This window comes from Oncorhynchus masou, chromosome 1 (assembly GCF_036934945.1).
Source record: "Oncorhynchus masou masou isolate Uvic2021 chromosome 1, UVic_Omas_1.1, whole genome shotgun sequence".
Lineage (NCBI taxonomy): Eukaryota > Metazoa > Chordata > Actinopteri > Salmoniformes > Salmonidae > Oncorhynchus > Oncorhynchus masou.
The window spans coordinates 9775062-9790007 of NC_088212.1; the positions used below are offsets into that span (position 1 = coordinate 9775062).

At 42.9% G+C, this 14946-nt stretch overlaps 1 protein-coding gene across 1 annotated transcript in view; it reads left to right on the forward strand.

The window, feature by feature from the left end:
* The window catches only part of spef2 (sperm flagellar 2), a 66329-nt gene that overhangs the window by 16291 nt on the left and 35092 nt on the right, over positions 1-14946 (forward strand). The window contains exons 11-20 of the mRNA XM_064926026.1: positions 180-399; positions 1142-1224; positions 1416-1506; positions 2179-2228; positions 7219-7322; positions 7452-7702; positions 12981-13098; positions 13585-13739; positions 13894-14067; positions 14554-14693. Of these exons, the coding sequence (XP_064782098.1) occupies positions 180-399; positions 1142-1224; positions 1416-1506; positions 2179-2228; positions 7219-7322; positions 7452-7702; positions 12981-13098; positions 13585-13739; positions 13894-14067; positions 14554-14693 (1386 nt within the window). The remainder of the gene's footprint in view (positions 1-179; positions 400-1141; positions 1225-1415; positions 1507-2178; positions 2229-7218; positions 7323-7451; positions 7703-12980; positions 13099-13584; positions 13740-13893; positions 14068-14553; positions 14694-14946) is intronic.

The window sequence follows — 14946 nt, forward strand, 5'->3', positions numbered from 1 at the left end:
GACTTCACTGATATGTTGAATTTCACAATGGTGCAGGTTTATAGCCTGGTCCCAGATCTGTTTGTGCTTTCATGATAATTCCTTGTATTCCTGGTACCCAGGCTAGCAGGTTCAGTGTTATTGTTGGCAGTAATCTCAGTGTCTTTAGGTGTGTTCTATGTGTTGATTCTATGTGTTAGAGCATGACTGGTGAGTGGACCTGGCCAGAGGAGGGGGAGACAAAGCCCCCCCCATCCAACAACAATATCCTGGGACATGTGGTGCTCCGCCTGCAGACTATTGTGAACCCCCCCAAACCAGACACCCTTCCTCCCTTCTTTCCTCGGTTCACACTGAAAGCCTGTGTGCTAGGGAAGCATTTCTCCGGGAAGACCACATGCTTAACCAGGATTGCCAAAGGTATCCCTCCAACCATATGATGCAGTATCACACAGTACCGTGCAGTATTGTGCACTACCATGCTACTTCATTTCTTGCAAAAGATTAGGTAACAGATTAGGTGTTGTGTGTCTTGCCTCGTGAGAGTCGTCTATGTTCTTTGGCGAAAACAACCATAGAATAACATACAGGTAACTGCCAAAATAAAGCAAACACTAAATGAGGGATACAAACTATATTGAAAGCTGGAGCTTCCACACAGGTTTCTGAGTTAATTAAGCAGATAACTAAAATACTGACCAGGTGAAAGCTATGATCACTTATTGATGTCACTTGTTAAATCCACTTCAATCTGAATAGATGAAGAGGAGGAGACAGGTTCAAGAAGGATTTTTTTAAGCCTTGAGACAATTGAGACATGGATTGTGTATGTGTGCCATTCAGAGGGTGAATGGGCTAGGCAAAATATTTAAGTGCCTTTGAACAGGGTATGGTTGTAGGTGCCAGGCGCATCGGTTTGTGTGAGGAACTGCAACGCTGCTGGGTTTTTCCACACTCAACAGTTTCACGCTTTCGACACCTTGTAGAGTCCATGCCCCAACAGACTGAGGCTGTTCTGAGGGCAAAAGGGGGGCAGTGCAACTCTATATTAGGAATTTGTTCTTATTAATGTTTTGTACAGTCAGTGTAGGTATACAGTATATATGAATGAAAATAGGATCTCTCTGCAAACCATCATCTATTCTCTCGTCTTCTAACCCAGTCCATCACATCCACATCCTGTCAGCTAATGTTCTGATCCAGGAGGCCCTGGCTGCACATCAGCTTGGAAAGCTTGGACGTGAGGTCAGAAAACATTTTTTTTTTTTAACGTTTAAAAAAAACAAATCTAAATCGTGTCTGAAAGGTTTTGAAGTGAATTGGAATAACACATATATAAAACAGTCAAAAGAATGGATGAATGACAGCTGTATGCAGTTTTATATTCCATTTATCTGTATTTAATTAAAAACATGAACCTTTTTATACTGTATAAGAGCCCAGAGAGCTGTGAAACATTGGCCACTAAAGACATCGACCAGGTGGAGATGGATACTGAGATGGAGGAGGAGTCGTCACAGGGTTCAGGTGGAGTTGCCCCTAGACGCTGATCTTGTGTCGGTTTTTCATTTTCCCCACTAATGGTTAAGGTGACGATTGGGCAAGGGCAAGCTGATTCTAGATCTGTACGTAGGGGAAACATCACGCCAGAGCGCAATATTAGGAGAATCTGCAGCACATGATTAAGCCAATGAGAAATGTAACTTGTGATTTCCAGGTGGCACAGTTGTCTAGGGCACTGCATCGCAGTCCGTGGGGCGACGCACAATTGGCCTAGCATCGTCCGGGTTAGGGAGGGTTTGGCCAGTAGGAATATCCTTGTCTCATCGCGCACCAGCGACTCCTGTGGCGTGCCGGGCGCAGTGCACGCTAACCAAGGTCGCCAGGTGCACGGTGTTTCCTCCGACACATTGGTGTGGCTGGCTTCCGGGTTGGATGCGCGCTGTGTTAAGAAGCAGTACGGCTTGGTTGGGTTGTGTTTCGGAGGACACATGACTTTCAACCTTCGTCTCTCCCGAGCCCGTACGGGAGTTGTAGCGATGAGACAAGATAGCTACTAATAATTGGATCCCACGAAATTGGGGAGAAAAGGGGGGAAAAAGAAATGTAACTTGTGATTTCCAGGTGTTTTCTTACTTCATCCTGAATTACCTGTCTGTAAACAAGCGTTTTGTCTGATTTGGTCTTATTGTTTGGTAGGCCCACTCGCTCAGGAGCCTCAGCAGCAAGGAGCCAAGAAAAAACCCAAGGCAAGTACAGTATGTATTTTAACATGACAATGTATCTCTTCTACCTACACACTGACACATACAGTGTATTCAGAAAGTATTCAGACCCCTTGACTTTGTCCACATTTTGTTATGTTACAGCCTTATTCTAAAATGGATAAACAAATCATCATCACCATCAAGCTACATGCAATAACCCATAATGACAATGTAAAAACAGTTTTATTTGAAAATGTTTTAAATTAAAAAACTGAAATATAACATTTACATAAATATTCAAACCCTTTGCGCAGTACTTTGTTGAAGCACCTTTGGCAGCGATGACAGCCTCAAGTTTTCTTGAGTATGACGCTACAAGCTTGGCACACCTGTATTTGGGGAGTTTCTCCCATTGTTCCCTGCAGATCCTCTCAAACTCTATCAGGTTGGATGGGGAGCATCGCAGCACAGCTATTTTCAGGTCTCTCCAGAGATGTTCGATCGGGTTCAAGTCCGGGCTCTGTCTGGGCCACTCAAGGACATTCAGAAACTTATCCCGAAGCCACTCCTGCATTGTGTTGGCTCTTTGCTTAGGGTCGTTGTCCTGTTGGAAGGTGAACCTTCGCCCCAGTCTGAGGTCCTGAGCACTCTGGAGCAGGTTTATCATTAAGGATCTGTCTGTACTTTGCTCCGTTCATCTTTCCCTCGATCCTTACTAGTCTCCCAGTCCCAGCCACTGCAAAACATCCCCACAGCATGATGCTGCCACCAAAATGCTTCACTGTAAGGATGGTGCCAGGTTTCCTCCAGTGACACTTGGCTTTCAAGCCAAAGAGTTCAATCTTGGTTTCATCAGACCAGAGAATCTTGTTTCTCATGGTCAGAGTCCTTTAGGTGCCTCTTGGCAAATTCCAAGTGGGCTGTCATGTGCCTTTTTACTGAGGAGTGACTTCCATCTTCCTCCTGGAAGGTTATCCCATCTCCACAGAGGAACTCCAGAGCTCTGTCTGAGTGATGACCGGCTCCCTGACCAAGGCCCTTCTTCCCCGATTGCTCAGTTTGGCCGGACAGCCAGCCCGAGGAAGGGTCTTCGTGGTTCCATTTAAGAATGATGTTCTTGGGGACCTTCAATGTTGCAGAAATGTTTCGGTACCCTTCTCCAGATCTGTGCCTCGACACAATCCTTTCTCAGAGCTCTACTTTCAATTCCTTTGACCTCATGGCTTGGTTTTTGCTCTGACATGCACTGTCAACTGTGGGTTCTTATAAAGACCGGTGTGTGCCTTTCCAAATCATGTCCAATCAATTGAATTTACCACAGGTGGACTCCAATCAAGTTGTTGCAACATCTCAAGGATCATCAATGGAAACAGAATGCAGCTGAGCACAATTTCGAGTCCCATAATAAAGGGTCTGAATACTTATGTAAATAAGGTATTTCTGTTTTTTATTTGTAATAATTTCTAAACCTGTTTTTCTTTGTCATTATGGGTTATTGTGTGTAGATTGATTTAAAAAATATATAATAATAATAATTTAATCCATTTTAGAATACGGCTGTAAGGTAACAAAATGTGAAAAAAGTCGAGGGGTCTGAATACTTTTCAAATGCACTGTAGGTGCATAGGTGTTCTATTTTAGCAGTACGGCCCGAGGAGGTTTGGTATATGGCCAATATACCACGGCTAAGGGCTGTTCTTAGGCACGATGCAACATATTCAGAACAGTAAAAATAAATGTTTTGTCAACCAGTTTATATTTATACCTAATACTGTATATACAGTACCAGTCAAAAGTTTGGACATACCTACTCATTCCAGGATTTTCTTTGTTTTTTTTACTGTTTTCTACGTAATAGAATAATAGTGAAGACATCAAACTCACAGTGCCATCCGTTTTGTCACCAAGCCCCATATACTACCTACCATTGTGGCCCGTACGCTCTCGATGGCTGGCCCTCGCTTCATATTCGTTGCCAAATCCACTGGCTCCAGATCATCTTTAAGTCTTTCTAGGTAAAGCCCCGCCTTATCTCAGCTCATTGGTCACCATAACAACACCCACCCGTAGCTACCACTCCAGCAGGTATATCTCACTGGTCACCCCCAAAGGAAATTCCTGCTTTTGACTGCCTTTCCTTACAGTTCTCTGCTGCCAATGACTGGAACGAACTGCAAAAATCACTGAAGCTGGAGACTTATCTCCCTCACTAACTTTAAGCACCAGCTGTCAGAGCAGCTCACAGATCACTGCACCTGTACATAGCCCATCTGTAAATAGCCCATCCAACTATCTCATCCCCATAATTTATTTTATTTATTTTGCTCCTTTGCACCCCAGTATCTCTACCTGCACACTCCTCTTCTATCACTCCAGTGTTTAAATCAAATCAAATTTTATTTGTCACATACACATGGTTAGCAGATGTTAATGCGAGTGTAGCGAAATGCTTGTGCTTCTAGTTCCGACAATGCAGTAATAACCAACAAGTAATCTAACTAACAATTCCTAAACTACTGTCTTATACACAGTGTAAGGGGATAAAGAATATGTACATAAGGATATATGAATGAGTGATGGTACAGAGCAGCATAGGCAAGATACAGTAGATCGTATCGAGTACAGTATATACATATGAGATGAGTATGTAAACAAAGTGGCATAGTTAAAGTGGCTAGTGATACATGTATTACATAAGGATGCAGTCGATGATATAGAGTACAGTATATACGTATGCATATGAGATGAATAATGTAGGGTAAGTAACATTATATAAGGTAGCATTGTTTAAAGTGGCTAGTGATATATTTACATCATTTCCCATCAATTCCCATTATTAAAGTGGCTGGAGTTGAGTCAGTGTCAGTGTGTTGGCAGCAGCCACTCAATGTTAGTGGTGGCTGTTTAACAGTCTGATGGCCTTGAGATAGAAGCTGTTTTTCAGTCTCTCGGTCCCAGCTTTGATGCACCTGTACTGACCTCGCCTTCTGGATGATAGCGGGGTGAACAGGCAGTGGCTCGGGTGGTTGATGTCCTTGATGATCTTTATGGCCTTCCTGTAACATCGGGTGGTGTAGGTGTCCTGGAGGGCAGGTAGTTTGCCCCCGGTGATGCGTTGTGCAGACCTCACTACCCTCTGGAGAGCCTTACGGTTGAGGGCGGAGCAGTTGCCGTACCAGGCGGTGATACAGCCCGCCAGGATGCTCTCGATTGTGCATCTGTAGAAGTTTGTGAGTGCTTTTGGTGACAAGCGGAATTTCTTCAGCCTCCTGAGGTTGAAGAGGCGCTGCTGCGCCTTCTTCACGATGCTGTCTGTGTGAGTGGACCAATTCAGTTTGTCTGTGATGTGTATGCCGAGGAACTTAAAACTTGCTACTCTCTCCACTACTGTTCCATCGATGTGGATAGGGGGTGTTCCCTCTGCTGTTTCCTGAAGTCCACAATCATCTCCTTAGTTTTGTTGACGTTGAGTGTGAGGTTATTTTCCTGACACCACACTCCGAGGGCCCTCACCTCCTCCCTGCAGGCCGTCTCGTCGTTGTTGGTAATCAAGCCTACCACTGTTGTGTCGTCCGCAAACTTGATGATTGAGTTGGAGGCGTGCGTGGCCACGCAGTCGTGGGTGAACAGGGAGTACAGGAGAGGGCTCAGAACGCACCCTTGTGGGGCCCCAGTGTTGAGGATCAGCGGGGAGGAGATGTTGTTACCTACCCTCACCACCTGGGGCGGCCCGTCAGGAAGTCCAGTACCCAGTTGCACAGGGCGGGGTCGAGACCCAGGGTCTCGAGCTTGATGACGAGCTTGGAGGGTACTATGGTGTTGAATGCCGAGCTGTAGTCGATGAACAGCATTCTCACATAGGTATTCCTCTTGTCCAGATGGGTTAGGGCAGTGTGCAGTGTGGTTGAGATTGCATCGTCTGTGGACCTATTTGAGCGGTAAGCAAATTGGAGTGGGTCTAGGGTGTCAGGTAGGGTGGAAGTGATATGGTCCTTGACTAGTCTCTCAAAGCACTTCATGATGACGGAAGTGAGTGCTATGTTGTAGTTATTTCACCACTGTGGCCTATTTATTGCCTTGCCTCTCTTATTCTACATCATTTGTACACACTGTATATATACTTTTTCTATTATATTATTGACTGCATGTTTGTTTAATCCGTTGGTGTACCTCTGTGTTGTTGTTTGTGTTGCACTGCTTTGCTTTATCTTGGCCAGGTCGCAGTTGTAAATGAGAACTTGTTCTCAACTAGCCTACCTGGTTAAGTAAAGGTGAAATAAAAATATATAAATACAAAAACTAGGAAATAACAAATATGGATTCATGTAGTAATCAAAAAAGTGTTAAACAAATCAAAATATATTTTATATTTCAGATTCTTCAAAGTAGCCACCCTTTGCCTTGATGACAGCTCTGCACACTCTTAAATATATTTTGATTTGTTTAACATTTTTTGGGTTACTACATGATTCCATATGTGTTATTTCATTTTGATGTCTTCACTATTATTCTACAATGTAGAAAATAGTAAAAAAAATAATGAAAAATCCTTGAATGAGTAGGTGTGTCCAAAGTTTTGACTGGTACTGTATATATTTGTCACGCCCTGGTCGAAATATATTATATTTATCTTCATTTATTTGGTCAGGCCAGGGTGTGACATGGGTTATTGTGGTGTGTTTTTGTCTTGGGGTTTTTGTGGGGCGTATAGTATAGTCTATGGCTGCCTGAGGCGGTTCTCAATCAGAGTCAGGTGATTATCGTTGTCTCTGATTGGGAACCATATTTAGGCAGCCATATTCTGTGAGTGTTTTCGTTGGGTGATTGTTCCTGTCTCTGTGTCTTCACCAGATAGGACTGTTTAGGTTTTCACGTTCCGTTTGTTGTTTTTTGTTCATGTTCAGTTATTTCATTCAATAAACATGAGTAACCATCATGCTGCATTTTGGTCCGCTCCTCCTTTAACAAAAGAAAGCCGTTACAATATTACTTGAATACTTGTATTCGGAATAACAAAGAACATCCTTCCCAGCTCTCTGTGAGGGCCCAGCATGGAGCAGCAGTGGAAAAGTTTCTCAGAAAAGGGAGATCTGTCCCAGACGAGCTCCTTGTGGACATTGCAGTTGAAGCTATCAGGTTTAAACACAAACAAAATCCTATTCTGTTCTTTAGAAGCAATAAATCGAATTGAATGCTAAATTTAAAGGAATATCCCTTTTCGTTTTGAATGTGTATTGACTGTAATCTCTTTACTCTTTACCCCAGGGCAATCCCAGCAGACTCCGGCTGGATTCTGGACGGCTTCCCGGTCGATCTGACCCAGGCCAAGCTTCTGGAGAAGGCCCTGGGGGGCTCGGACACTGGGAAGGAGAGGAAGAAAAGGAACAAGCGGTCCAACCTGTCTGTGGATAGCAACGCGCCTAAGGAGCCCCCTCCTCCTTCTCCTGTGCTGGACCTCGCTCTGCTGCTTGACGTGTCTGATGACCACGTTTTGGACAGGGCGGCCAAGCAGGCCTGTGAGTTTCATAGCCCCGGTCCCAGATCTGTTTGTGTTGTCTTGCCAACTCCTATGGTCGTTGTCACAGGTCCTATGGTCATTGTCACGCAGCGTTACCTCGACCATAGGTGTCGGCATGACAACACAAACAGTAGTAGGTATCCAGGCTGTATGTTTCAAGTTTTCAAGTCTATTCACCACAACAGTACAGGATATAACAGGTGTAGAACAGTACAGGATATAACAGGTGTAGAACAGTACAGGATATAACAGGTGTAGAACAGTACAGGATACAACAGGTGTAGAACAGTACAGGATATAACAGGTGTCTAACAGTACAGGATATAACAGGTGTCTAACAGTACAGGATATAACAGGTGTAGAACAGTACAGGATATAACAGGTGTAGAACAGTACAGGATATAACAGGTGTCTAACAGTACAGGATATAACAGGTGTCTAACAGTACAGGATATAACAGGTGTAGAACAGTACAGGATATAACAGGTGTAGAACAGTACAGGATATAACAGGTGTAGAACAGTACAGGATATAACAGGTGTCTAACAGTACAGGATATAACAGGTGTAGAACAGTACAGGATATAACAGGTGTCGAACAGTACAGGATATAACAGGTGTCTAACAGTACAGGATATAACAGGTGTAGAACAGTACAGGATATAACAGGTGTAGAACAGTACAGGATATAACAGGTGTAGAACAGTACAGGATATAACAGGTGTAGAACAGTACAGGATATAACAGGTGTCTAACAGTACAGGATATAACAGGTGTAGAACAGTACAGGATATAACAGGTGTAGAACAGTACAGGATATAACAGGTGTAGAACAGTACAGGATATAACAGGTGTAGAACAGTACAGGATATAACAGGTGTAGAACAGTACAGGATATAACAGGTGTCTAACAGTACAGGATACAGGATATAACAGGTGTAGAACAGTACAGGATATAACAGGTGTAGAACAGTACAGGATATAACAGGTGTAGAACAGTACAGGATATAACAGGTGTAGAACAGTACAGGATATAACAGGTGTCTAACAGTACAGGATATAACAGGTGTAGAACAGGTGTAGAACAGTACAGGATATAACAGGTGTCTAACAGTACAGGATATAACAGGTGTAGAACAGGTGTAGAACAGTACAGGATATAACAGGTGTCTAACAGTACAGGATATAACAGGTGTAGAACAGTACAGGATATAACAGGTGTCTAACAGTACAGGATATAACAGGTGTCTAACAGTACAGGATATAACAGGTGTAGAACAGTACAGGATATAACAGGTGTAGAACAGTACAGGATATAACAGGTGTAGAACAGTACAGGATATAACAGGTGTAGAACAGTACAGGATATAACAGGTGTAGAACAGTACAGGATATAACAGGTGTAGAACAGTACAGGATATAACAGGTGTAGAACAGTACAGGATATAACAGGTGTAGAACAGTACAGGATATAACAGGTGTAGAACAGTACAGGATATAACAGGTGTCTAACAGTACAGGATATAACAGGTGTAGAAGGTGTAGAAGTACAGGATATAACAGGTGTAGAACAGTACAGGATATAACAGGTGTAGAACAGTACAGGATATAACAGGTGTCTAACAGTACAGGATATAACAGGTGTAGAACAGTACAGGATATAACAGGTGTAGAACAGTACAGGATATAACAGGTGTAGAACAGTACAGGATATAACAGGTGTAGAACAGTACAGGATATAACAGGTGTAGAACAGTACAGGATATAACAGGTGTAGAACAGTACAGGATATAACAGGTGTCTAACAGTACAGGATATAACAGGTGTAGAACAGTACAGGATATAACAGGTGTATAACAGTACAGGATATAACAGGTGTAGAACAGTACAGGATATAACAGGTGTCTAACAGTACAGGATATAACAGGTGTAGAACAGTACAGGATATAACAGGTGTATAACAGTACAGGATATAACAGGTGTAGAACAGTACAGGATATAACAGGTGTAGAACAGTACAGGATATAACAGGTGTCTAACAGTACAGGATATAACAGGTGTAGAACAGTACAGGATATAACAGGTGTCTAACAGTACAGGATATAACAGGTGTCTAACAGTACAGGATATAACAGGTGTAGAACAGTACAGTTAAATGTTTACCTTGGAACCATCCTGTGTTCTTGGAATCCCAACAATACAGTGATAATAATACAGATAATAATAATATAGATAATAGTAATACAGATAATAATAATATAGATAATAGTAATATAGATAATAGTAATATAGATAATAGTAATATAGATAGTAGTAATATAGATAGTATATATATATATATATATATATATATATCGTAGTAATAATATAGATACGAATAAAATAGATAATAGTAATAATATAGATAAGAATAATATAGATAATAGTAATAATATAGCTAATAATAATATAGATAATAGTAATAATATAGATAAGAATTATATAGATAGTAATAATATAGATAAGAATTATATAGATAGTAATAATATAGATAATAGTAATAATATAGCTTGATCAACTCTATGCGAAGATGTGTCACAGTGCATGAAGAAAATGGTGATCACACCAGATACTGACTGGTTTTCTGATACACGCCCCTACCTTTTTTTAAGGTATCTGTGACCAACAGATGCATATCTGTATTCCCAGTCATGTGAAACCCATAGACGAGGGCCTCATTTATTTATTTCAATTGATTGATTTGCTTATATGAACTGTAACTCAGTAATATCTTTGAAATTGTTGCATGTTCCGTTTATATTTTTGTTCAGTGTCCATCTAAACATGCGTAATAGTGACCAGTAGCAGGATCAGTAGATAGATACTAATGGTAATATATACATGTAAACAGGAGTAATCGAAACCAGTAGCAGGATAAATAGATAGATACTAATGGTAATGGCAATCAATAATCAATGGACAGCAGTTTAAAGGAGTAACACATTGAATCAATAATAATTTAAGCAGCAGCGTAGGTTGTGTCTGAGTGGGTAGAGACCAGGGGATGGGCATAGGGTCAGTATGGGAGAGGTCTGTGGGAGAGGGAGAGCACTAGTTGTTAGCCATTTAACATTCTTCTGTTCAGGGCATTGAAGCTGTTTAGGAGTTAGTTTTGCTGTTTAGGAGTCTGTTGGTCTGAGCCTTGATGCACCGGTACCGCCTGCTGTACGTGAGCATGGAGAACAGTCCATGTCTTGGGTGGCTGGAGTCCTTGGCATTTTTTCAGTCCTTTCTCAGACACCGCCTGGCATGTACAGTGCATTCGGAAAGTATTCAGACCCCTTTGGCTTTTTACACATTTTGTTACTTTACAGCTTTGTTCTAAAATTGATTAAAAATAATCCCTTATAAATCTACACACAATACCCCATAATGACATCACAATACCATATAATGACATCACAATACCCAATCATGACAAAGCGAACAAGCAGGTTATTAGAAAAAAATAGCACAAAAAAAACAGATATCTTTACACAAGTATTCAGACCCTTTGCTATGAGACATCGATATTGAACTCAGGTGAAACCCGTTTCCATTGATCATCCTTGAGCTGTTTCTACAACTTGATTGGAGTCCACCTCTGGTAAATTCAATTGATTGGACATAATTTGGAAAGGCACACACCTGTCTATTTAAGGTCCCACAGTTGACAGTGTATGTCAAAGCAAAAAACCAAGCCATGAGGTCAAAGGAATTGCCCGTAGAGCTCCGGGACACAATTGGGTTTGAGGCACAGATCTGGGGAAGGGTACCAAAATGTTTCTGCAGCATTGAAGGTCCCCAAGAACACAGTGGAGTCCATCATTCTTAAATGGAAGAAGTTTGGAACCACCAAGACTCTTCCTAGAGCTGGCCGTCCGACCAAACTGAGTAATCAGGGGAGAAAGCCCTTGGTCAGGGAGTTGACCAAGAACCCAATGGTCACTCAGACAGAGCTCCAGAGTTCCTCTGTGGAGATAGGAGAACCTTAGAAGGACAACCACCTCTGCAGCACTCAGGCCTTTATAGTAGAGTGGCCAGACGGAAGCCACTCCTCAGTAAAAGGCACATGACAGCCTGCTTGGAGTTTTCCAGAAGGCACCTGAAGGACTCTCAGACCATGAGAAACAAGATTCTCTGGTCTGATGAAACCAAGATTGAACTCTATGGCCTGAATGCCAAGCGGCACGTCTGGAGGAAACCTGGCACCATCCCTACAGTGAAATATGGTGGTGGCAGCATCATGCTGTGGGGATGTTTTTCAGAGGCGGGGACTGGGATGCTAGTTAGGATCGTGGGAAAGATGAACGGAGCAAAGTACAGAGAGAGATCCTTAATGAACACATGCTCCAGAGCGCTCAGGACATCAGACTGGGGCGAAGGTTCACTTTCCAACAGGACAACGACCCTAAGCAGAATGAGAAACTGGCACACCTATATTTGGGGAATCTTGTAGCGTCCCTGCCAAGAAGACTTGTGGCTATAATCGCTGCTAAAGGTGCTTCAACAAAGTACTGAGTAAAGGGTCTTGAATAAATTTGAACCAATGTCTAAACCTGTTTTTGCTTCGTCATTGTGGGGTATTGTGTGTCGATTGATGAGGGGAATAAACTATTTAATCAAGTTTAGAACAATGCTGTAACGTAACAAAATGTGGAAAAAGTCAAGGGTGTTGTGTACCTTCCGAATACACTATATGTCCTGGATGGCAGGGAACTCGCCCCGAGTGATGCGCTGGGCTATTCGCACCACACTCTGTAGGGCCTTCTGGTCATGGGCATTGCAGTTACCATACCAGACGGCGATACAACAAGTCAGGATGCTCTCGATTGTGCAACTGTAAAAGTTCCTGAGGATACCAAATCGTTTCAGCCTCCTGAGGGAGAAGAGGTGTTACCATGCCTTCACAACTGTTCTGGTGTGAGAGGACCATGTTAAGTCTTAAAGTGATGTGGACACCGAGGAACTTGAAGCCCTTGACCAGGGATGGGCGATTCCAGTCCTCGGGGGCTTGATTGGTGTCACAGCTTTGTCCCAGTCCCAGCTAACACCCCTGACTCCAATATTCACCTAATCATGATCTTCAGTTTAGAATGTAATGTGATTAATCAGCTGTGTTTGCTGGGGATGGAGAAAACGTGTGACACCAATCAGGCCCCCGAGGACTGGAATCGCCCACCCCTGCTCTCAACATTCTCCACGTGTCATATGAGTTGCATGTGAGTAATGAATGACACAGACAGACTGTATTTGTAGATGAGGAGGAGAGCTCTGGCCTGGCCGGGGCTGGTGAGGAGAGCTGTGCCCCTGCTAGAGAGCACAACGTTGTCATCGCCAGGGACAAGAGCCTGGAGAAGAGACAGATCCAGCACAGGTACAGTTAGTACGATGACCACAAGACGCATATCTGGGTTCAAGTAGTATTTGTTTTCCTTCAAATAATTTGAGCCTTTGATTGAGACTGCCTTAGGTGACAAAGTGGGAGGGCATTACACTTTTGGGACTACTCCATTGGTGCCATGGTGCCAGTCAAGATCAATCAAGTAGAACTAAATGGTTTGAAAGAAAAATAAATACTATTTGAACCCAGGTCTGATTATTGAGTACATCATCTCTAACATTGTTGTAAGTGATTTTCAGGGCTCTGAGTGTCTTTGAACTTTTAAACTAGCCCACTGACACACCATTGTTCTCTTCACACATTGAGTGTATTCCATAGGAACCAAACAGAAGCAAAACAGGCCAAAACGGGGAGGGGACCCACCTTAATTTGTCCAATAACAAACACATTTTTTTCCATTGCACAACATTTAGCTATGGTGTGCGCTAATGAATACAGCCTTTGTTATTATCACTGCAGGATCACAGCCTTCCAGGATACCTGGCCCAAGCTGGAGAAGTGGTTCTCTGGTAAACAGAGCATTCTGATGAGACTGAATGCTGAGATGTCGGAGGACATGCTCTTTAGAAAAGTGGAATCCATCCTGTACCAGGTCATGATGCAGTCGGAAAAAGGTACAGGGCACTAAGGGAATGGTTGATTTTAAGATAAGATATTTATTCCCCAAAATGGGAGATTTGACTTAATGCTACTTTGACTCTAAAATTGCCCAGTGAGATGCCTACTGTTCCTAAAGTTGTTCTATGTGTAATTATTTTGACCCACCAGGTGAGGGAGTTGTTTTGGACAGTGGGAAGGCACCAGCGGTCTCAACTGCTCTCGTCCAGGTAACTCCGGTTGCGGTCCCAGCTCCCGCTGAGTCCACCTCCACCCTCACCCAGGAGGGCCTGACTCCACCTGTGAAATGCTCCAGCTCCAAGTCCAACTCTTGCTCCCCCAAAGGTCGGCTAACAACCACGCAGTGTATCAAATGGCACCCTATTCCCTACATACTGCACTACTTTTGACTTAACATGGTCCTCTCACACCAGAACAGTCGTGAAGGCACAGATAGTTTATTTCAAAGACAAGAGAACCATGTGGTCAAACAGTTCTGTTCCATTCTGTAGGTTCACAGAGCAACATCGAGAAGAACACATTCGAAGGGAAAGATGTCCATCTTAAACTGTCCAAGTCAGGATCAGGTCCATTACTGATATCATCCTAGCTATTAGTAACATTCTACAACAAACAACAGTTGCTCTCACACTGTTTTTAAACCACATTTATAAAAAATATTTAAAAAAGAAGAGGTATGGTGGCCTAGGGTCTTTGGAAGACACTCAATTTCCTTTCTATATCCAATCCAAAAAACAATGGATATGAGAGGAGTGGGACTGCCCCGTTCCTTTAAGAAATAAAATATCCCTTTTTCCCCATTGCTTCCAGGAGGAGCCGTGGGGCATTCTAGAAGGTTGTCCATAGCCTCCTCCTTTGAGAATGCCCATGGTGTGACCAGCTCTACAGAGCCCCTAGCTCCCACCTCTGGTACTGCACACTGGGTGTATGTGGACGAGCCCCTTCCCAAGGTACAGTAGGAGTAGGGTGTTGTTTCCCATAGATGCTAATCTTGGATCAGTTTAGCATTTTCCCCACTGGTGGTTAAGGTTAGGAAGGGGAAAAACAGAAGCTGATCCTAGATCTGTACCTAGGGGGAACTTTACCCTGTACTGGTGGAAGACAAGAGAACCATTATAGGTTTGCATGGGCTTTTTCTCTTCCCATTAGCTCTCAGTCAGAATGTATAATCTCATGAGCTCTCAGTCAGAATGCATAGTCTCA